This window comes from Tiliqua scincoides, chromosome 2, assembly GCF_035046505.1.
Source record: "Tiliqua scincoides isolate rTilSci1 chromosome 2, rTilSci1.hap2, whole genome shotgun sequence".
Lineage (NCBI taxonomy): Eukaryota > Metazoa > Chordata > Lepidosauria > Squamata > Scincidae > Tiliqua > Tiliqua scincoides.
In genome coordinates, this window is record NC_089822.1 from 256,693,593 (window position 1) to 256,716,699 (window position 23,107).

Genomic DNA, 23,107 nt, shown 5'->3' on the forward strand with positions numbered 1-23,107 from the left:
CAGAATCTGGAATGGGGGGGGGAGAAGGAGCAGGTTATGCCTGCTTTAGGGAACAATTGTGAGATGGCCTCCGTTGGGCAGATGGAAAAAGGGCAAAAAAGACTCTCTGGTGGTTGCAGTTATGAAAGTTGCAAAGAGAAAGGCAGCTGTGTCAGCATCAAAGAAAGTCACTCGCCTCCCTTCACAGTTCAGGAACACTCTGATCCTCTTGAGTTCTGCATTCAGGTGCAGGCGAGGGAAGGTCGGGGGGTTAAAAAACACATACTGACCTTCCTGTTTCCCCACAGCCCAGATCCCTGCCTGAGGGCTTAAGGACACCGGGCCCTTCCTCCTCACTGACTTCTTAGCCACCCCCACAGCCCAGTCTTCCTCACTCCCCACAAGGACATCCCAGGAGTATCTGCCTGCTGAGTACTCTGCACATCCCAGCACAAAAAGGCATTCATTGAACCTCTTACGACCCATGGGCACATCTTGATCTTCATCTCCTAGTCTCACATCCTTAAGAGACAGGATGAGCCTGGGATGAGCTGTTTCTGCATCCAAAGTTATACTTGCTGCAATGGTCGGAAGAGAAAGAAATGAGGGTAGTAAGAAGAGCTGGGAAAAGGGGAATCTGACTGGATGAAAACACATGTAGTAACATTAAATTGCATCTCAAGCCTCCCAAGTGCAAAACTTTGTAGGCACAGTTCATTAGGTCAATTGTACTGGCAATCCTGGCCTGTGTCACCTGGGGCCAGGACTGCAGTGTGCCACCCCCAATCGAGTACTGCCCCCTGCTGTCCAGGGGTATTCTGAGAGCCTGGGGGGCCATGTGCTGTCTCCCCAAGCCTCCCAATGCCTTCTGAGGCCTCAGGAAAGCAAATAAATCACTACTTTTGGTTTTCAGCCAAAAACAAAGACATGATTTTTGGCCTTCCTGAGGCTTCAGAAGGCATTTGAAGGCCTGGGTGTGGCCTCGCAGGCTCTCAGAAGGTCCCTGGACAGGGGTACGGGGCAAGGAAGATGGGACCACTGCTGGAGACATGGCATGTTGGGGCATTTACCCCCCCCCCCCAGGAAAGCCACTGGTCAGTTGAATAGAACTACCCCAGTTGGATAGTAGAAAGAGGTTGGGGTTACTGCATTGGGTGGGTGTCTCCCCTATCGCCTTAGACCAGGGTGTCCAAACTTTTTGGCATGAGGGCCACATCATCTCTCTGACATTGTGTCAGGGGCTGGGGGGAAAAGCATTAATTTATATTTCAAATTTTGAATAAATTTACATAAATGAATATATTAAGCAACAGAACTTTTATGGACGAATGAAGGTCTTCCAATAGCTCAAGGTCTATAAAAGACCTTGCACAAAACAAGGCCAGCCTTTCTTCACTTCCACTGCTGCATCACAAATGCAAAACAGCAAGCAGTGAAGGAAGCCCTTGGTCTACAGCTCACACCAGAGGTCAAACAGTTGCCCTCACACAGAGCAATTGCGTCATGCCAGCATGGGTTCCAGCAATTCTCCGGAGGGCCACAGGCTCATTAGAACCTGGGGCTCCCCGTGGGCCAGATTGGGAGTCCCCAAGGACCACAAATGGCCCCCAAGCCAGGGTTTGGGCATCCCTGCCTTAGACACTTACCTTTGAACTGCAGATATCCAGGTCTCAGTATGTCTAAAGAAGGAAAGGAGAGAGCTTAAGCACCACACCACTGCCTCTTTTCTTCCTCATTAATTTTAAATAACTTAATATTTTTTCCCCTGCTCTCTCCTACTCCAAGCTGGAAAGGAACAGTAGAGCAAAACTAGTCAGAGTTGTCGAAGCCCTTGTACAAGGATCCTGAATACCATTAAAGCGTGCAAGAGAAGGACAAATGCAATCAAACCAACCTTCTCCAAATGGTACTCAAAATTCTTCACCATTTAGCACTACAACTGCCCAAGAACTCGCCATTCTTACTGTAAGTTCTCTAGCAGTCGCTATCCAATTTTTGCAGTTGTTCCATTACCTTTGAATTGATTTATGACAGCCTCTAGAAGAGGATTTACATCACACAATTCCAAGCTTTCCCATTTCAGTTCCAATGCGAAGGGCACTCGATCCTCAGAACTTGTACTCTTCATAAACCTGGAGAGAAACAGACGTTTAAATATTCCAGAACTTTCCAATCTTATATGATTCCAGAACTTCCCAAACCAGTACAGGAAGAACAAGGAACCAAACCTCCTCAGACAGTCTTGATTGCAGTCTTTGATGAAGAATTTGCTGCCAGTTTCCCAGTTCCTTGTCCATGAAAATGGATGGACAGCATAACTGCCCCTTAAGCATATTACTGTAGTCCCATCTCTCTAGATCAGTGTTTCCCAAACTGTGACTTGGGACCCACCTGTGGGTCACAATCCAATTTTTGGTGGGTTGCAAAAAGTGTTTTGAAACCTTTTTTCACAACTTTGCAAGAACCCTTGCCAGGTTTGCAGAAGAACATTGTTTGCTGGTATGAGGTAATCTTCATATCCCCAAATTAAAATGGTGTATGTAGACCTTACCCAGACTCTCCCTAGAAATAGACTTCAAGGACTATATTCCCCCAAACCTTTACAGTCATTTTAGGTACCCAGAAAGCTGAACTGGATAGCAAGATGTGCACTTAGGGACTTCCAGGTTGAACAAAAGGCTGAAACTGGGTTCACATGTGATCTTTGGCATGCCAATTAGAGGAAATTGGGAAATGTGATATTATATACAGTCTGCCTTATTCCTGCCATTTTAGGTTGCTTTCATGACTTTTTTTAAATGGAAAGGCAAGATAAAACAGTTCTTAAAACCCGCTTCTTATAGCCAAGAAGAATTTAAAAATGGGGGCGAGGTGTACCTTTCCCCATACAAACTATTCCTCAGTTTTGCTGTCTACCATTTTTAGAGCCATAGGCCCTAAACAAAATCTGTGGGCTTCCCAATTTCTTTAAATATTGACCCCCCCCCAACCTTGCCTGGGATACGGACTAACCAGCTTTGCTATCTATCTGGCATTTGTACTTTTGGGGGGTCCACTTACCTCTCCATGGTGCCTTTGACATCCTAGAAGGAAAAAAAGAAAAGAGGGAGCTCAGCACCTGCCACAGCCCATTCTTCAGGTACCTCTCAAATACCTGAGGCAACAATCTGGCCACTTCATCTCCTGCTGGGCTCAGCCTGCTTAGTATATACCACCAGTGAAAAGGATGAGAGGCACACCTTCAAATGATGGCAAAGTACGTCAATTGGATATCTGGACAAAAACACCATGAAATGCCATGCCCTTCTAAAGCCTTAAAAACCTCTCATGTTGATAACCTGCTCTTTCCCCAGAATCTCAGGGCTGCATTTGGTTGGGGGGTGGGGGGACACTTCCCCATTTTACCCAACAATCATGCAAGGTAGGTTAAAGAGACAGCAAGTGCTGCTCACACAGTGGCTCTCAAAACATGAAACATTTTATTTTCCACATTTTTATACCGCCCTCCCTCCAAGGAGCTCAGGGTGGTGTACATAGTTCCTCCCTCCCTTTGTCCTCACAACAACCCTGTGAGGTGGCTGAGAGGTAATGACTGGCCTAAGGTCACCCAGGAAGCTTCATGGCCAAGCAGGGATTTGATCTAAACCTGGATCTTCCAGGTCTTAGTCCAACTCCCAAATCACGACACCATCCTGGCTCTCCACAAGTATATCACCATGAGTTCTGACTCATTGGGGAGCCAGGCACACAAACCAAAATGGCCCTTCTCCCCTCCTGCCACTCCACATCATGCTTCAAGACCACCTTATTGCCTTGTCCTGAAAGACACCTGGCCTTTCCACCCAACCTGTGCCTAGTCCTTATGCTCCACAAGCAAACTTTCAGGGAAAACCTTAGGGAAAGTAATGGGATGGGGGGAAGAGAGAGCACAAGCATTGGTCTTGGACACAGTTACAAGACAGTCACATACCAAATAAATATTAAGAATCATTTAGCACAGTGTGCTCTTTGCTCCAAGGCTTAGGAGAAGCACCAGGTAGAGAAGCACCACTGCCATTCTTCTGGGGGACAGGGAGGAGAAACAGATGTACAATGCTGAATGGCAGCAGCCAGGATACCCCATCTTGTCTTTCCCCCCCACAATATTGCATAACAGCTTCTGAACCATGAGAACCTGGAGTTCAATCACCATGAAAGGCCTACAAGCCTTTCCCCAAGTACAGAAATGCCTTATTATAGAACTGTGTTTTAGGATGCTCAGCATTCAACATATTCCCTTAGTGTGAAGTTGACAGACGGGGATGGGGAGAAGGATAGTGAAAGCTAAGGTTGCGCTCTCTATTATGAGCAAGCAAATTAAACGAATTCTCTTGGGAGGCAGAGAGACCTCCTAAAGAAAGAGGGATGCCTAAAATGGGAGCGACTCCAGCCATGAAAAAGAACTTATCTAGAGAGCATTAAAGCAAGGGAAAGAGTAGCAAGAACATCCATTAACATTCTTGAAGATTGTTGTCAAAATTCACTAAGCAGTCAGCTAACCCTATATATCCATCAAATGTGCCTGCACATATAGCCCTCTTGCCCTCCTTAGCAGCAGAAGGTGCATCAACAATAGTCCCCTTTCACTTCACATTAGAAAGTAGTGATGAGATGCACAAACCTTTCAGTACAGGTGGGGCCTCAGTATCCATAGCGCATCCGTTCTTGGACCCCTCCCATGGATACTGAAAACAGAATAATGCAGTTTGGGGCCCCTTTAAACCCTCCAAAGGTGACTAGAGCTGTGCGCTCTGGTCACCTACGGAGGCTTCAGAATGGCCCCGGAGCATGGAAAAAAACACGATTCCCAGTTTCCCTTGGGAAACCAGAAGTGACTTTTTTTTTGCACTTCTAAGGTATTCTGAGGGCTGGAGGGCTCAGGCTGGGCCAAGTCTGGCTCAGCAGAGGTCCAAGGGATACGGAGGCCCCACCTGTATTTGCCTTCTGCTGGAGAGCAGCCTGGATGCGTCCCTCACAGTCTCACCTGCAGAAATTCACACACTGGCTGCTGGCACTTCTCTTCCAGCTCCAGAATGATTCTGTTACAAGAGACGATGTCCTTAAAGATCCTGGCAAAGCATTCAGAACGTTTCTTCCTAATCTCACCCAGCAGCGTTTGGAACTTGGTCTTCAGGAGGCTTTCTTGAAGCACCAGAAATTCATGGAGCTTCTTGAAGTATTCCTTCATTTTTTTCTTGCCTGCTTTGGTCTCTCTCTGCAACAAGCCGATGGAAAGAGGAAGAGCCAGGTTAAGAAAAAACTAGACCAAAGACCCTACAGCGTTCTGATGTGACTTTCACAGGAAAGGCATTTCCCAACACCATTTAACATTAGTACGCTTTCTCAATGTCATTTTTACAGAACTCTGCAGCAGTTGAACATCGCATTGCTAATGTGGAGAGCTCATGTGTAAGGTCACCCTAATAACTTATGGCCAAGGTAGAATTTGAACTCCTGTCTCACAACACAAGCTCTTAACTGCTGAACTACATCCATGCTCTTCAGTTGAAAACCTTTTTTCCTACAAACCTACAATACCTACAACCAGGCCTTGGTAATCTTCTTCTATGCTCTGTTTGTGAACCAGCATCTTTTCTCTTTCCTCCTTTAGAGGTTCAATGCACCTAGAGAGACAATGCTGAAAGAAAAACAAAATCTGTTTTAGTTATTAAATGCTCCAGGCGTGTAGCCAAAGAATTGCTTCTTTACTTCAAACCCTCTTTTGCCAAATATACTATCATGCTTCTCAATGGTGCAGTCACTATTTGGGTTTTTTATTATTGTTATTATCGGGGATTAGACTACCGCCTGTGTGTGCGGCAACACAAGAAAACTTTCCAAGTCCAAACCCAGCTCAGTCAATGAGAGTCAGAGGCTTTACCGCCACTGATACAATACAATTGAGATTAACAAAGAAGAACAAACCAAAAGAAGTTGTCCAATTCTTTCCTCGCTGCACGGCAAGTGCATCTATATGCAGAACCAGCCCAAGACCTCCCGACGCCTGAAGAGACATGCCAAATGCTGCCATCCAATGATGTGCTAGACTCCTCCCAATCTGCAATGTTCAAGCCCAGCATTCACCATCCACATTTCCTCTTCCTCGCAGTCCCCCTTTGTTGTTCAGTCCAGGGAATGGATGGAATTCAGGGAACGAAGGCAAGTAGGCTGACAGAGAAAGGCACCCCCCACCAATCCGCTGCCCTAAGGAAATTGTCTCACTTGGCCTAATTGATGGGCCTGCATGATAAACAAATCCCTCAAAGTCTTCAGCCCATCACAGCAGAGAAAAATGGAACTTTGTGACAACCAGGGCCAAATGTTAAATATGTTGTTGCCTATTGCTGAGCTTGCTTATATTTTCAAATGGCAGCTGTTTAGGGACCCCAAGTTTGAAGAATGAAGTTCTTCAGCAGAAAAACCTTGAAGTTAAAGAACACACCTCTGAAGTTGTTAAGGGCCCTCAATGAGTGGCATTTTCTGCAACACCACCTTCGGGGCCCCAAAGCAGCTTCTAGGAGCAAAATTCTGAGTGCAAAATTTAGTCCCAAACTAAATGATGACAAACTTCGGTTAAAATTATAGGAAAGAGACTTAAGGCACAATCTTAGTCAGCTTTCCAGGACCGAGGTAAGGGCAGTGCAGCTCCAAGGTAAAGGAAGAAACATTCCCTTACCTTGAGGAGGCCCTGGTGACTGTCATCCAACTGCAGGATCCAGCACATGCCCCATTGGCACAGCTATGTCAGTGCTGGAAAGTTGGTTAACTGGCTGGGACAGCCTGACCTGAAACACTGTGCTGCCTCAGGAAGTGATTTCTTCTTCTGCCACAGCACTGCAGATAAGGAAAAAGGCTCCTCGCCATGCTTCTAACCCAGCTTCATCAAACCCTGGTGCAAGATTTCCGGTTTTATTTTAAGGGATGGTGCCTGCTGTCCCTATAAGCAGAGTTGGAGCCTGAATATCCAGCTTTAAGGAAATACACGGGAAACAATATAAGGCAGTGGATCAACTGCTTCCTACGTTCTTATTTTTAGAAATGGGCTAACGTCAGAATGCCAGATGCAAGGGAGGGCACCAGAATGTAGGTCTCTTGTTGTTTTGTGTGCTCCCTGGGGCACTTGGTGGGCTGCTGTGAGATACAGGAAGCTGGACTAGATGGCCTATGGCCTGATCCAGCAGGGCTGCTCTTATGTTCTTATGCTCTAACAAGTGGGAAGCACAGCACTTCAGCTTACATCAGTAACTGGCTGGAGGGAGATGATGGCAGGGTACATCCACCCCAAATCCACTACACGCTCAGACCCCTCATAATCCACCACTGATACAATCCACCTCACCTCATGGTGGGGCTGGTAGCATGGGACAGCAACACACCCAAGTTCCCAGTTTCCTCTGTTTAACTTAAGATTGCAGTGAGATCATCATCAGTTGTGACTTCTCATTGTGTTAAGCTTGTTTCAAGACCAAAGACTACAGGTCTTTTTCTTCTCCTTTTGCAATAGATTTTGCCGCTTTCAATTAGCCACTTAGAGGCCTCTCCATCTTTACTGGCCTCTAAGCAGAAGTGAAGCTCTGGCATATTCTAGGCAGGGAAGTTGGGTCAAAGGACAGGCAAGTAGCTTGTGTTTTGCTCACTGATTTGCCTGCCGATAGGCTTGCATTCCAATGTAGGTTATTCTCTGTCAAGTCTTATGCTAGGGCAGCCCAGCTGCGCCTGAGTGTCTATTGTTTAGGTATCTCTTTTAACTAGTTATGCTGAAGCCCAATATGGCTCCCACCCATATTGCTACATTTTATGCAACCAGCTCAGTGGCATTCCTAGCCACTGAGCACCTGGGGCCACACACCCCACCTGAAGGTGCTGCCCCCATGCCCGCTGCCTCCCCCCACAGGCTTTTTGAGGGCCAGAGAGGCTGCCTACTGCTTCCTCAGCTTTCAGAATGCCTGCTAAGGGCCAAAAACCAGATGTGAAGATTTTCGGCCCTTAGAATGCATTCTGAGAGCTAGGATATAAGTGCGCAGCTTCCCCGGCCCTCAGAACACCTCTGGGGGAAGGCCCTCAGATTGGTACACTGACACAATCAGTAGCCAACTGAGTGCCACCAGAGGCGCTGCAGGGAAAATGGATGGTGGCACAGCAGTGCCCCCCTCAGCCTGGCACTCAGGGATTTGACCCCCTTATCCCCCCAGGTACACCACTGAACCAGCTATAGCTTTGGTGGTAAACATCTCAAATACACACCCACCCACCAGTGCATTTCTCAATTTCCCACCACATATGCCACAGTTATCCTTCAATCCCACAAAGAGCTCCCACCTTGTACTCTTCAGCCGCCTCTTCCACAGGGACAATAACATGAGCCTGATGCTCCAGGGACTGCTCGCATACTGAGCAGAGGGGAATCAGATCATTCTTACAGAAAAGCTTCAGGGGCTCCTGGACCTGGTGCTGCTGACAGACAGGGACCTCTCCTGCTATTTGGCTGAAGGCATCACTCAGCTGCTTGATCAAGTCAACAAGGCCGGCCAAATGCTTGTTTTGAATGATGTTCCTATCCCCTGGGGTCTCTGGACATTGCGGACAGGCAAAGTCCTTGAAAAAGTCCCTCCAGCAGTCAAAGAGGCAGGTATGGCAGAAGTTGTGCCCACAGTCTAGAACAACTGGATCAATGAAATACCCTGAGCAAATATAGCAAGTTGCTTCCAGCTGAAATTTCTTCAGGGCGCTCTTGGCAGACATGACTCCAAAACCAGAATTTAAGGAACCGACTTCACTGTCCTTCACCACCAGAACCTTGCGGGACAAGTGGCAGAGAGGTCCTCTTTCTGGAAAGGAATGAGCTCCAGTCTAGGGGAAATGGAAAATAGAAATAGGAAAGTGATTGCCATCTTCCAATTGCTTAACCTCCAAAACCTTTTGATGTCCCAATCACATTACAGAAGAAGGTGAGTTTTGGCAGGAGACTGCTGGAGGCCGTAGGACAAAGCCCTTCACTGACTGCATGGTGCCCCCACCCATCACTTAACAATGCACTAGCTACAGCCACTGAGGTCAACCTGCCCAGAAAGACGCTCTCTTGGTGATGGGCTCTTGACCAGGGCCAAGCCTGGCTACCCTCCAATTCCTAGAAAGGGTAAAACATGAGACTATGATAGTACTTGGGGACAAAGTGGTGGCACAAACCTCTTGCTTCACTATATGCCATAAGAATAGCCCCACTGGAACAGGCCAAAAGCCCATCTAGTCCAGCTTCCTGTACCTCACATTGGCCTACCAGATGCCTCTATGAGCACAAAAGACACATCAGGCCTGCATCCTTGTACCCATCCTTGCATCTGGTATTCTGAGATAGCCTACTTCTAAAACCAGGATGTTGCACGTATGCATCACAGCTTATAACCTCCAACAGACTTTTCCTCCAGAAATTTGTCCAAACCCCTCTGAAAGGCATCCAGGCCAGATGCTGTCACCACATCCTGTGGCAAGGAGTTCCACAGACCAACCACATGCCAAGTAAAGAAATATATTTTCTTTTGTCTGTCCTAACTCTCCCGACACTCAATTTTAGTGGATGTCCCCTGGTTCTGGTGTTGTGCGAGAGGGAAGAGAGCCTCCCTCTATCCATTAGCATCTCCTACAACAAAGGGGTCCACAGTCTAATTACACAGTGGATAAAAAATATTTTCTTTTCTTTATTCTAACTCTTCTAACATGCAATTTCAGTAGAAGTTCCCTGGTTCTGATGTCATATGAGAAAGAAAAGAACAAACCCCTCCCTCCACTTTATCCATCCCCTGCATAACTGGCACATAACAGCACCAGCACAAACCACTACATCTTGCCACTGCTATAAGCCTGAAACAAAAAATACATGAACTCAGTGGGGAGAAGCAGGCAAAGATTCAGAGTGACATCTCAGCTAGCACCGCTCCCAGGATGAGCTACTGCATGGAAAATGGGAAAGTGATAAGCAGGGTGCAAAAGTGGAGAATAAATAAATAATTCATTCATTCATTCATTCATTCATTGCACTCACAATAGATTAGTCACTAGGACATCAACAGATGGACAAGCGGAAGGAAGACCTTGCAAAGGGATTTCCTGGGCCAAAAGCACAGAAGCAGCGCCAATGACCCTGCAACAGCCAAAACCCCAGTAAGACACACTCAAACCACTCACACCTGCAAGGACCTCCCTTTTAACCGCTAAACCACGCCCCCTGGTCTCTGGCCACGCCCTCACCGCACTCTTCTTAGTAGAGTACCAAGGAACTACATTTCCCGTCAAGCTCCCGCACAGCAGCGCCCTCTCTCCCCATCCCACCAGGTGGGACAGGGCTCCATGGGAATTGGAGTCTCTGTAGCACGTCGTTCCCCCCCTCCGCGGGAGAGAGGCGCTGGTGATTCTCATTGGACGAGAGCGGTCGCTCCTGTAGCCAATGAAAAAGTCTCGCTTGTGCTTTCGCGAAGCGACCTTTCTCTTTCGGGTTGGAAAGTGTCTGCAGGCAGCGGGAGTGCCGGTGCGGGGTGGGAGCGTGTTGCAGACCCCGGGGCTGTGCAGGGGGCTTCGCTCAGCCAGTCGTTGCGGCAGCGAGAGCCGCTGCCCTGTAGAGCTAGCACGTTGGATCTACCTGGTTGCAGTGGCGTAGCCAGAGGGGGGGGTGCAAAGCACTACGTTTTGCAGGGAGCCTCACCACCAGTGGCGTAGCCAGAGGGGGCAAAGCACTACGTTTTGCAGGGAGCCTCACCGCAGCATGCAGGCAGCCCTTCCACATCCCCTTTGGAGCCATTCTGGCCCCTAGAGCAAAATGGACACGTATGCCTTGCACACTGCACTGAGGATCCCTGCAAAGCTTTGCACCCCGTTTAGCTGCGCCACTGCCTGGTTGTCACTTTTCACAGTGCTTATATACAATACATCCATGCAAGGATACACAAGGTCTGGTCATAGCAATCCCTTCTGCCCTGCTGGCACACAAACTGGGAGTGTCCTTTTTTCCCCAGAGCCACCTTCTGTCCACACCTCAATTCCCAGGGTGACCAGATGTCATAACAGCAAAAGAGGACAAAGCACCCCAAAGTGTAGGATATCAAGAAAAATGTAGGACATGACAAAATAAAAGCTAAAAACAAGTCATGTGGTGAGTTGAAATACTCTCAGCACAATTCTATCTTGCGCTGGAACAGGCAGGTCAGTAGGCCTGCACTGTATCCAGCTCAAGACAGGGGCCCCAAGTGGCTCAGCCAGAGGCAAGGGAAAGCTCTTCTCCTTACCCCCAGGTATGGCTCCGCAGCCCCAATGGGTCTCCTCCAGATTGCCCTCCCTCCGCCCTAGAACGCCCGCCTCCCCGCCCACCCCAGACACTTGCTTCCGCCGAACTTCGCTGACGCAAACCACCCTGCCTGAGTCAGCACGCAGGCTGGATGCAGCCTCCGTGGGCCAGCACGCGTCCCTGCGCCAGCCCAGCCAACTCTAGAGGAGGCACAAACGTACTTTACGGCGAGTTTGGATTGTCCCCTATATTACTTATTAAATTTAAAACTATATTACATATAATTCATTAGTTACAAGAAGGGTATGCGCTGCCTGCAGGGGCTCACTCAGTGAAAAGAGGGCATTCTGCACCTGGCATTCTGAGGTAGCCTACTTCTAAAATCAGGATGTTGCACATACCCATTACAGCTTGTAACCTGTGACTGGACGCAGTACTCCAGGTGTGGCCTTACCATCGATTTGTACAACGGTATTATAATAGTAGCCATTTTATTCTCAATACCTTTTTTAATGATGACAAGCATAGAATTAGCCTTCTTCACCGCTGCCACACGTTAGGTCGACAGCATTTTTAATTCAGATTTGCAAACTTAAGTGCTCCCAGCAGGGATAATGTCTTTTTTCACGTTCTGACCAGTGCTTCAGACAATTACATTGTTAAATGTTTGTATTGACAATATAGAAGCATTTTGTGACAGCAGTCAAATGGTTAACAACGCCGGCCTGAAGACGTTAAGTACCAGTGTTCAATCGCAGGCAGCGGGTCATATTCTGGTACGGCCACCCCATTAACAGCCACCATCATGAGAGAGTTTGCCACTTCATTGGAAAGCTTCAGTCGCTCGTACGTTCTTATCAGATTCATCACAGCAAACCCTCGTTTGCAGTTTGCAGTGGAACTGCAAATACACGCCAAGACTGAGGCAAGTTTACTCAGCAAAGGAAAGTCCTGGCCTTCAGCGATAGCCTTCTTGCACAGCATGGAAAATGAAAGGTTCTCTGCCACCATTTTGAGTTCATACCATTCCCCCAACAGCCTCTCCTCACTGTTGCTCAACACAGGAATGCACCAAAAATGTTCAGCCAAAGCAAGAACCTCTGCATTTCCAAAGTGGGCAAGATGGCTCCCATCAGGCCAAGATGTGGGATCAAAGACCTCCATGTTTTTTAATAAATGGCGTGATTTCTCAGTGTCAAATCTTTGGTGCAGGTATTCTGCCCCAGTCAGGATAATTTTTGCCCTATTAGTTTGAAACTGGCACTCTCCCACCTCTACCATGTCCAAGGGGATGCCCGAGAAACAGCCATCATTCATGTTTGCTTCAAACTCGTCCTCTTTTGGTCCTGGCTGTTGGAGAAGGGTTTGCAGTTTAAGGTAGGTGCTTTTCAGTGTGGACTTCACTTGCCTGAGTAAAATGTTTTCTTTCTCAAACACTTCTGAGAGGGGCTTGTAAATACTAAGAAAATCAATCAGGAAGTGGGAAAATTTTACAAAATGGAAGCTTCTCATAAACGTCAACATGCCTTTGGCTTTTTGCCCTTCATGGCCACTGGATTTTGACAAGCGCTCAAGGTGGTTCACAATGGCAGGTAAGTTTTCTAGAAGGGCGCTTAAAGTTTGTCTTTTGCTTATGACCCACCTGACATTATTTGATTCCATCAACTTCACAACCTTTTGGCCCAGACAAGAGGCTACAACCTGCAGCTCTCCCAGCCTTTCAGGCGAGGACTGGTAAAACTTGAACATTGCCTGGATGTGTTTTTCACAGTCCTTCACAAAGTCCACTTCCCTGCAGCAGGCATCAATGACTGCAAACTGTAACTTGTGAGTGACACAATGAGCTGATGACAGCTGTGGGATTATCTCTTGGAACTTGGTCACAAGACCACTTTTACAGACCACAATATTGGCCGCTCCACCTATCCCGAGACCCACGACCCACCCTGGCTTTCTAAATGGGATCTGGAGTTCATCTAAGGCAAAAATGGTTGTGGCAAAACAGGCATCTGCCGTTTCACTGGGCAGTGGCGCCAAGCAGATATAGGATTCCTTCACTTCTGTTGTTTTTATATACCTGATGTAAATCGCCACACATGGCTGATCTGTGGAATCTGTGAAGCCATCCAAGAGAATACTGATACAGGGAGACTGGCATATATCATCAAGAATTCCCTTCAGAAGCGTATCTGCAATGCATTTGATGAAGAGGGTGCACGCGACTCTGTTTCTGTACCTCGGTATAATGGGGGCTCCCATCACCTGCAAGAGATCTAAAGCTTTCTCGTAATCGTTCAGTGGTTTTGAATGGTAGGCAATGTCATAGGCTGTACTGAAAAGGTGTTCCATATTTTTGAGCACATAGCTGGACATTTTGGTCATCCGCTCAGCTGCTGGAGCACCATCAGGGTCTTCCTTCGCTGCTAACGCTCTGACGCAAAGTTTATGGGCGTTGCTCTTGTCATGATGCTTGAGAGTTTCCACTTTAAACGGTCCCTTATATCCAGAGACTAACTTGGAAACTGGACCGTGAGCAGGCGGCTTTTCCTTGCACACAACACAGTACAACGTGGTTTGAGCTTTGTCGGCCTCTAGCCATGGAAACTGTGAAAACCATGACTTCTGAATTGATCGGGGACCTAAAGTCTTTTTCACAATTCCTTCTTTCCCACAGCTGTCTGGAAATGAGTTTGGCGTCCATGTGTCTGCTGGAGGACATAGGGAAAGAGAGTAACTGTCTGCTGGATCTTGTCCATCTGGGTCTTCCACCATTTCAACCTTGATTATTCCTTTTGAGATCAACAAAAATAACAGGGGGGTTGGATTTTGCCATGCCTGATCTTTCCTAGGCAGCGTAACTGTTCAATGCCCCCAAATTTCCACAAAAAGTATGGGGGTAATTTTCAAGAGGTGGTGGCTTCCTACATTTAGATCACCAAATCCTCTGATTGAGCTTGTCAGGTGCTGGCCCCCATAGGACCAGGACACACACAACCACAGGATGGTATCCTGCCCCACCACTGCTGTCCATTACTATTGCCAACTGCCCAACCTCTTAGGCAGCCATGCACCGACAACAGCTTCTTGCTGTGGTCACCTGCATAGCTCCCTAGGGAAGCAAACAGATGCCTCTGAAGATGGAGCAGCCTCTGCCACAGACAACAGTGGTGCAAGGGAGGAGAAGGAGTAAGGGGGTATCTTGCTGAGGAACACCCTCCCCCAAAGCTTCAAAACTGCCCTAGCTGGAAACTGCTGCCACAGAAATTCAGCTCTGTCTTGTGCTAGCTATCTGCCCCGGCCTTGCCTCAAGTGTTAATGTTTATTGGCCAAGCTTTTAAAAAGGGGGGGAAAGCAATTGATACACAGACTGAACAAGCATTGGAACACTTCCTCCTTACCATAACACATAAGAACAGCCCCGCTGGATCAGGCCATAGGCCCATCTAATCCAGCTTCCTGTATCTCATAGCGGCCCACACAAGACATGGGGTGCCCACCAAACACATAATGGGGTACCTAAAATCTCTTAGGAACTGAATTGCTACTACATTATCATTAGGTTCAGTGTAGGAAATAAGCCCAGGAGCAGCTCTCTGTCAATAGGGCACTCACCTCCCAGGTAGCTCGGCTGAGGCACTTCAATTTTTGTCTCTTGACAATCTGAGGAGAAAGAAGATGTTTAAAGAAATATTTACTACTACAGGAAGGGAGGGCAGATTTTCCTGCCTAAAGATTCAAACATAAAGTACATTTAGTCCTTTCTAGGAGTTATTGGCACTGGAACCAACGATGTTTGTTTTCTGAGGTACGGTTGGAGCATGTGAAAAGGAACTTTCTGTCATTGTTTCCCATACTGTTGCTGCCACCCCACTATTTTGCAGAAATGCAGGAGCCAAAATGGACATACTATGACACTGGGAAATTCTAGTTAATTGAACAAAAAATGTAGAATGGGAGCTGAACAGACTGTCCAGCATGGTCTGGGTCCTCTTTTGTAGGCTCCTCAACTTTAAGGTTTAACCTCAGATTTGCCTATTCTGGAGAACATCTAGCAAGCAGGCCTCCTGTTTTCAGCAGCTTCTGAAGTAATTATGTGGGAGTCCTGTCTTGAAATGGGCTAACTGAAATCTAATATATGGGAGAAGGGCAACATTCCCCGTCTCTACAATGTAGAACATTACAACTTCCTGTCTCTTGAACTGGACTAGGTGGAGCTTAGTATGGAAACCAGGCAAGGAAGGGTCTGTTTGGTGATGGCACTGCAGCTTTGAAATTCCCTCCCTGAGGAGATTCCTCGAGCCCCCATCTTCTCTGTCTTGAAGCAGGCCATAAAAACCTTCTTGTTCTGCAAGGTCTGTTTGTCATTTGTTTATTGTCTTGCTGTCATGATATATTTAATATGTTCTGACTGGTTTCAAAGTGTGTTAGGGGCCTTGTGAGGACATCGTCCTGAAAGGCAGGGTAAAAATGCATCACATTAATTCATAAAGAGAAGCATTTACCTGGAAGTTCTGTACCTCCTGGCTGGTTCTGTTGAAAAGCTAATTCTTCAGAGGGAGAACTCTGTTGGATTACCTGGGAGCTTGACACAAGGTGTTCTGCAGGGAAACAACGTACACACACATTTCAAATCATGAAAATTAGATGGGGCTTAACAGATCACTTGCATTTAATCCAGCAACCCTTCCCGATGCAAGAGAATATTTTGTCTCGGAAATGAAACAAAATTCAAGACACCAACCAGCTATGATACTGGCTTGTGTCCAAAGCAAGCTGGCTATGACAAAGCCCCTTTGAAATTTATGAAGTTAGTCTTGACTACTTTGTCTCCTTGATTTCTGTGGTCCTTAGTCCTGACTCACTTCCTTTTGATATAATCCATAGGCCTCAATTGTGTGAACAATGAGTAGATGAGCTATCATTTTGTCCACATTTTGCCATACCTGTGCATGCAAAGGATGGTAAAAGTCTCCTTGTCTCTTGGCAGGGTGTCACATATGAACAACACTTCAATGGGTAATAGCCACATTGTTTGCAGAACGTGCATGGGCACATGCCAGGACTTCCCATAACACATACGGGGCCCTCCCTCCACCCTGCTCACACTGAGCCTTTTGTCAGTTACTAGTTGATAACGATTGCTTACTCAGGTGGGTTTTCTGATGGAGGGTAAGATTCTTCCTCAGAGCAAATCTTCTCTGGCATTCTGGACACTCATAAGGTTTCTCTCCTGTGTGGGTCCTCATGTGTCCAATAAGAGCATATTTAGAAGAGACTGATTTTCCACACAGGAGGCAAGTTGCCTTCTTCTTCATTAGCTTCTTATCAGCTTCTGGGGGGGGGGGACGGACGGACAAGAAAATATCTTTGCTAAAACCCAGTTCACATGTGCCTGTGAACACACATGTGTTCACTGGAGAGGAAGAATGCACATAACTCTGAATGTACTGCCCCCCCCCCCGCCAAAAGAAAAGATCCCAAGAAATGGGAAAGAAGATAGTTGTACCATTTACTAGTATAGTTGTTTTTATTAGGATGTATTTTATTTGTTGTCAATGTGAACTAGTTGTACAATTGTGGGCTCTCCCTTATTGGAGACTTTCAAGGAAAGGTGGAGATGCTGCAGGGGTTGTCTGCACCAGACAAAGGGCGCAATCCAGAGGCACGCATGGGCCGGCACAAGTCCCTTGGCCATAAGGCACATAAGGGTCGTAAGGCATGTTTGAGCCTCCTTGGGAGGAAGCTGGGTGGCTGCTCACAAGAGCGCTGGCCTGTGGAGGCTGACATAAGCCTCCACACCGGCTTCCTTTAAACCTTGTGTCAGTCTGGCTGGGCCTACGTAAGTGTCTGGGGTGGGCAGGGAGGAGGCAGGAGGGAGGCGTTCCTGGGCAGGGTAGGGCGGGCAGTGGGCAGCCCTGGGGGTGGGCGGGCGAGGAGCGGGAGGCAGGGCTGGGATCCAGCACTTATTGTGGATCCCACCCCCTGTTCCCAGGGAGAACAGAGCGGCTTCAAGCTGCTCCGCCCTCCTTGGACCTGCGCCACCTCAAGAGGTGGCGCAAGTCCAAGGAGACCCATGGAAAAGTTTCCCCTTGCCCCTGGCTGAGCTGCTTTTGGCCCGTTACCTGTGCTGGATACAGCACAAGCCTTTTGGCTTGCCTGTTCTAGCGCAGAGTAGGATTGTGCCCAAAGTGTCTCTCACTAGAATCATAGAATGTGAGAGTTGTGAGGGGTCTTGGAGGTCATGTGCAGCGCAATCCTATCTTGTGCTGGAACAGGCAGGCCAGGAGGCCTGCGCTGTATCCAGCACAAGATTCAGACCAGAAATGGCTCACGTGGAGACAAGGGGAAACTCTTTCCCCTTACTCCCAGGTAAACCACCACAGCTCCAATTGGTCTCCTCAGACCTGTGCCACCTCAGGGAGTGGCACAAGTGCAAGGATTATGGAGCAGCCTTGAGTTGCTCTGCACTGCTCAGAAAATGGGGATGGGAGGTGCCAGGTTCCAGCCCCACCTCCCACTCCCTGCCCGCCTGCCTGCCACCTGGAATGCCCTCTCCCTGCCATGGAATGCCTCCCTCCCACTTCTGCTCCACCTCCTGCCCACCTCCCCAGACCCCTGTATCGACTAAGCTCAGCCAATGCAACCTTCCCCCAACCTCCCAGGTCGGTGTGGAGGCTGGATGCAGCCTCCATGGAGTGGCGCACGTCTCTGGCCCAGCCAACACTTTACGGCATGTTTGTGACCCTCCTGGGCCAGTGCAAGTGACTTGCGACAGCCTAACACAAAGTTAGGATTGCACCCTAAGGAGCCTAACCTACCCCTATGATTGTCACCATATTGATTTCCTTAGCCCAGTGTTATTCAAACTGTGCAGCGCAGCTCTTTAGGGAGGCACCAGGAACTCAAAGGGGAGGCGCAGGATGTCCTCTCGCAGCGATACAGTCACACCCCTGGGTAGAATATGAGCCCATCTTCTGCCCATTGTCTGTGCTTTTTTTTTTAAAGCAGAAGAAACAGGCAGCTGCGAGAGTGGCTGCTGCCACCCCACCCCGCCCTCTTCTGAGCATGCTCAGTTTGCAGTCCTTAACCCTTGCTGATCTTTGTCTGGTTGGTTCCTAGTTCCCAGCCTGGGATCGCTTCACATCAAAGTGAAATCTCTCTTTTCAACCCCCTCCCTGTTCCACTCCCCCCTTTCAATCTCCAAACCTTCCCGCTTTCCTCCCCCGCCCCAAATAAAATGCTTCCTATTTTACCAGTCACCAGGGGTCTTAAAGTTGCTTCCATGCAGTTGGCAAAGGGGGAGGGGAGAGACAAGCACACACTTTACTTGGCCAGGAGCAGAAAAAGGGAACAGTTTTAAAAGTGATTTATTAATCTTATTGTTTGACTGAAGAGGAAAGGCTGAATTTTTAAGGTGATGAATCTTGCTATTTGAAGGGAATACTTATCAGCCATTGATGAAGTGATTGCCAGCCCAATCCTATCCACACTTTCCTGAGAGTAAGCCCCATTGACTCTAATGGGACTTACTTCTGAGTAGACATGCATAGGCTTGAGGTGTGCATCTCCTAGTATAGGAGACAAATCAGCTTCCTAACCAAACCCTTATCAGCTCTGATATATTTTCGTGGTCTATTTTTGTTTTCCCCACCAGCTGCTGGAAAAATTTAATTTCATTAAATTAATAAAGGGTTCAATCCTATCCAAGGAGAATGGGAGAAATGACTAGTTGGATTGGGGTCCACAGGGGTATGTGTGTGTAATGTTGGTCAGACTGGTTGTTCACAAAGTTCATTTGATAAAACAATTCTATTGTTATGCTTACAAAGTTTAAAAAAATGAGTCCTGCTGGACCAGACAAAATCTACCTACTCCAGCATCCTGTCTCCAACAGTGATCAGCAGCTGATCGTTTATAAAGCATATATATTGCTGTGTATTAATAATATATTTTTAAGATCTGCATTTAATCAATGATATTAATATAATTAATATTAATATAGTTAAATATATATTTAATATTATATTATAATAAATATATTATAATATTACATTTAATATATTTAATATAGTTAATATTTCTGGCCACTTCCTGTTTAATGATGTCACTTCCAGCCCTCAGGAACATGATGGGGAGTCATGGCCAACAGCCACGGGGGTCAAGGGAGCCACTGGCCAGAAGTTTTAAGTACCACTGCCCTAGCCCCTCACCTTTGGTTGCCCTTTCTCCTTGATCTTGAATCCAAGGCTCTGCTCCTTGCTCAAGCCAGACAATCAATGCAGGTTTGACAACTGGAAAGTCTGTTTGAAATTGACCAAAAACAGAGGAGATAAGGTGGGGGAAAGGGTAGCACAATCAAAATATGGGCTCCCATCCAAACTTTAAGCTCAGGAAATGTTGCTCCTGCAAATCATGTCAACAAAGATCTCTCCATTCCCTTCCCAAAACTCACTAAATGCACTTTTTAAAGGCCCAATCCTATTGAGACATTGCCCACAGCCCACAGAAGCTGCTAGTGCAATGCCCTTCATATCCTAAACCCATTGTGGCAACACCATGCTGATGGCACACCAATGCCAGTGCAACAAGGACCACATGCCAAGTCTCTCCTGGAAAAGCAACATTGGCGCAGCCCCAGTAGCACTCCTAGCATCCGTGGAAACACCAACACAGCTCATCATCCATAGAGAGGCATCCTGATGCCATATCAGTACGTCAGCTCAACTTCTGTGTGTCATCGCCATGACATTGGCACATCAGTATGACATCTGAGTGTCATTGGTGTGATTTCCAAGGAGCCAATCACCATATCCAATTAGCTTCAATGCCAGGGAAGCACCACCAGGGTGATAAAAAGGATATAGTGGAACTGGAAAAGGTGCAGAAAGCATACAAAATGATCGGTGGGATGGGGCACCTTTCTTATGGTTACAATGTTTGGGGCTCTTCAGTCTAGAGCCTTGGGGGGGGGAGATAAATGAGAAATAATAATAATAATAATAATAATAATAATAATACAGGTATTTATATACCGCCTTTCTTGGTCGTCAGATTTCTCCTCAGATTTTATTCAAGGCGGTTTACATGGGCAGGCTGTTCTAAATCCCCGTAGGAATTTTTACAATTGAAAGAAGGTTCTATCTTTCAAGAACCACAACATTTCAGATGGATCTTTCTGATCTGGTATCACATTCTGGCCTCCGATTTCCTCCCACGCAAGCTGACAAGCAGCTCCTTCATCTCTCACATGGAGGGCAGCCAAGACGCTTCTTTGCTCACACCAAAGAGCAGGTGGAATAACTTGGTTCAGCTTGTCAGCTGCTTCAAAATCTCACCATTCATGGTGCCGGTGGCCTCGAGCTGGCGACCTGCGGATGCTATCTTCAGGCAAACGGAGGCTCTACCCTCTAGACCAGACCTCCTGCCCTAAAATCCCTACATAAAATTATGCATGGGATGGACAGAGTGACATTCTTTTCCTTCTTGCGCAACACCAGAACCAGGGCACATGTCCAATCTACATTCATTAAATGACAACTTCTTGGAATTACATGAACATTTTCGTTACAAACCCTTAGGAGCCAGCGATGCACCCAAGCCCCTCAAAGATTCCCAGCTTCCTATAAATCAAGCAACTGCCTCTTACCCACGGAAGCCACATTTTCAAAATTCTCCTGCATGACCTCCCTGTACAAGGCTTTTTGTTTCAGATCCAGCAGATCCCATTGCCCCTTAGTGAAGTAGACAGCCACATCTTCAAAGGTCACCAGCCCCTGAAAGAGAAGAAACAACAGCTATTCAGTCTCAGCTATACAAAAAAAAAAAAAATCCCCTCAGGAGAAGAAAAATCAGCAGCTTGGGGAAAGGAGATCTGAAGCAGCAGAAATGTACTCAATTATTTCAGATTGCAGGTGAGAGGGTGCGACCCCCCCAAAAAAATCAGGTCATGACCCACCAAAGAGTCATGACGCACAGTTTGAGAAATGCTGCACTACATAAACCAACAGAATTTCCCCAATATACCACACCTGGGCAGATTCTACTATGTCCTTATCCCTAGTCCAAGAAGGATGTGTTGAACTTGACTGAAAGGTGGACCACATTTCAGCACCTGTGCAGACAAAAGAAAAGATTTCAGATTCCTTTCCTCTAAAACTTCGCCTTCTGCCAAGAAATCTGAAGCTATAGGATCAGCATGTATGCTCTTGAGCAGGGGTGTCAAACATAAGGCCCACAGGCTGAATGGAGGATCCAGTAGCAATTTCTCCAGCCGCCATTATAATTGGTCTCTCCCAGTTTGACAATTGTGCACTCTCATATCTTGAAAATATGAACAAGATTTGCACATTTTCTCTTCTGTCATTTGCAGCTAATGAGTTTCTATGTGAGAGAACAAAGTGCTTATTTCTGGCCATCATCTGCTGAATGATGTCACTTCCTGCTTAATGATGTCACTTTCGGCCCACAGCAGGCATCATAAATGCTACTATGAAATGAGTTTGACATCCCTGTTCTTGAGCCATTAGCAAGTAAAGTCTTTAGTTGATTGCAAGCTGACACAGTCCTAGCTTTAAAGGCTCTCATAATCTCTCACCATGAAGGGCAGCAAGAGTGTGCTGGCAGACCCCATCTCCAAGGGAATGCATTCCTGACAGGTGCTTCAGTCAGTGCCATCCAACTCAATACTGCTTTGCATCACCTCTTCCCAAGTGCCTAACATCAATTGCTAATAAAATGGTTTTCACCATTCTTCAAAGCACTTGCTCCTGTTAACAGCATTTCAAACAGCAAATGATTTCAGACTGTGAGAAGTGTCGTCACCATCTCTTCCAAAACTGAAGTCCTGCATGCATCACTTTTGGACAGAGATCTGCTGGGGGGCAGGGGGTGGGGTGGGAGAGACTAGGAACGTAGAAGCATGGATGAGCACTGAACATACAGCCATTTTCATTCAGTGTGCTGTGGCACATTGGTGTACCACGAATGGTCCGCAGGTGTGCCATGGGAATTTGGGGGGTGATCATTTACTAGTAGGGCCAATGGGGTGTGTGAGCCACCCCCTCCACAAGCAGCATGGTGTGTCTTGTCAATTGTTAAAATACTAATGATATGCCTTGACAATTTCAGTGTCTTGTCAGCGTGCCATGAGATGAAAAAGATTGAAAACTGCTGTAACAGGAGAAAAGTGGGGAAGGAGAGACTGATCTGCATTTCAATCCTTTAGTTACAAGAACTCTTTTAGAGGTGCAACAATACACCTCCCTTGATTTGCAAAAGCCTAAGGGTTCCTTGATTAAACTGGCTCTGTGGCATTGCCTTACACCCCCTCCTCATTCACATATGGATCTCCTCCAGTCCACTCCTTCCTCAAACAAGACCCTGCATCCAATTCTCCTTTTCCTCCTCCTCCTCCCCCATCCCTCTTCTCCTTCCTTGATTTCTACCCCCCTTTCCCTTTCTGTGCTAGCATTGCCCCCATCCCAGAAAGACAAAAGAAAGAAGCACCACCAGCAGCCCAACAGGGAAAAGGCTGGGAATAAAGGGGAATCCTAATTTCTCTCCTTTGCTCCCATTTCCCCCTCCTCCCCAGAGAGAAACAGATATGAATCCTCCCCACCCCAATCTCATTGCCTGCACAGATCACCCCAATCTCTTGCCTGCACAGCTGAAGTCCAAATGTTGCACCGATTGGTTTCCTGCTGCCAGAGAGATCCCAGGAGGCTCCCAGGCAGGGGATCCTCCAGCAAAGGAGAGATCTCCCTTCTCCTCTCTTGCAACAACCCATTCCATGGTCTGTTGCACTTCTCATCCCAG

General features: G+C 47.2%; 2 protein-coding genes across 5 annotated transcripts; both read right to left on the minus strand.

Annotated features, from left to right (window-relative positions):
• Positions 1–1,754: 1,754 nt before the first annotated feature.
• On the minus strand, positions 1,755–8,760 carry LOC136639080 (zinc finger protein RFP-like). The gene is made up of 4 exons (XM_066613105.1): positions 8,338–8,760; positions 5,003–5,233; positions 3,040–3,062; positions 1,755–1,764 (listed from the first exon to the last, which is right to left on the minus strand). Exons 1-4 carry the CDS (start codon positions 8,758–8,760, stop codon positions 1,755–1,757), a joined length of 687 nt encoding a protein of 228 aa, XP_066469202.1.
• Positions 8,761–11,823: 3,063 nt separating this feature from the next.
• On the minus strand, positions 11,824–23,092 carry LOC136638487 (zinc finger protein 862-like). Of its 4 annotated transcripts, none has more exons than XM_066612526.1 (8): positions 22,951–23,092; positions 21,322–21,404; positions 20,940–21,066; positions 19,504–19,593; positions 16,440–16,625; positions 15,811–15,891; positions 14,906–14,953; positions 11,824–14,001 (listed from the first exon to the last, which is right to left on the minus strand). In XM_066612526.1, the coding sequence occupies exons 1-8, from the start codon at positions 23,081–23,083 to the stop codon at positions 12,005–12,007; spliced, it is 2,745 nt and encodes a 914-aa protein (XP_066468623.1). In that variant the 5' UTR covers positions 23,084–23,092; the 3' UTR covers positions 11,824–12,004. The 4 variants fall into 4 exon arrangements, with proteins under 4 accessions (XP_066468623.1, XP_066468620.1, XP_066468621.1 ...); XM_066612523.1 differs by having other exon boundaries at positions 11,824–14,082; XM_066612524.1 differs by having other exon boundaries at positions 15,796–15,891.
• Positions 23,093–23,107: the final 15 nt, after the last annotated feature.

What these genes read in the sequence shown, in the direction of transcription:
- LOC136639080 (XM_066613105.1), bottom strand. Translation starts at nt 8,760, where the DNA reads ATGTCTGCCAAGAGCGCCCTGAAGAAATTTCAGCTGGAAGCAACTTGC. An exon ending in AGGCGGCTGAAGAGTACAAG is followed by an intron (nt 5,234 to 8,337) that starts GTGGGAGCTCTT and finishes GGCTTGTTGCAG; the next exon opens with AGAGAGACCAAAGCAGGCAA. An exon ending in CAGTGTGTGAATTTCTGCAG is followed by an intron (nt 3,063 to 5,002) that starts GTGAGACTGTGA and finishes TTTTCCTTCTAG; the next exon opens with GATGTCAAAGGCACCATGGA.
- LOC136638487 (XM_066612522.1), bottom strand. Translation starts at nt 23,083, where the DNA reads ATGGAATGGGTTGTTGCAAGAGAGGAGAAGGGAGATCTCTCCTTTGCT. An exon ending in TTTGGACTTCAGCTGTGCAG is followed by an intron (nt 21,405 to 22,950) that starts GCAAGAGATTGG and finishes TTGTCTGCACAG; the next exon opens with GTGCTGAAATGTGGTCCACC. An exon ending in AGGAGGTACAGAACTTCCAG is followed by an intron (nt 14,954 to 15,795) that starts GTAAATGCTTCT and finishes CTTTCTCCTCAG; the next exon opens with ATTGTCAAGAGACAAAAATT.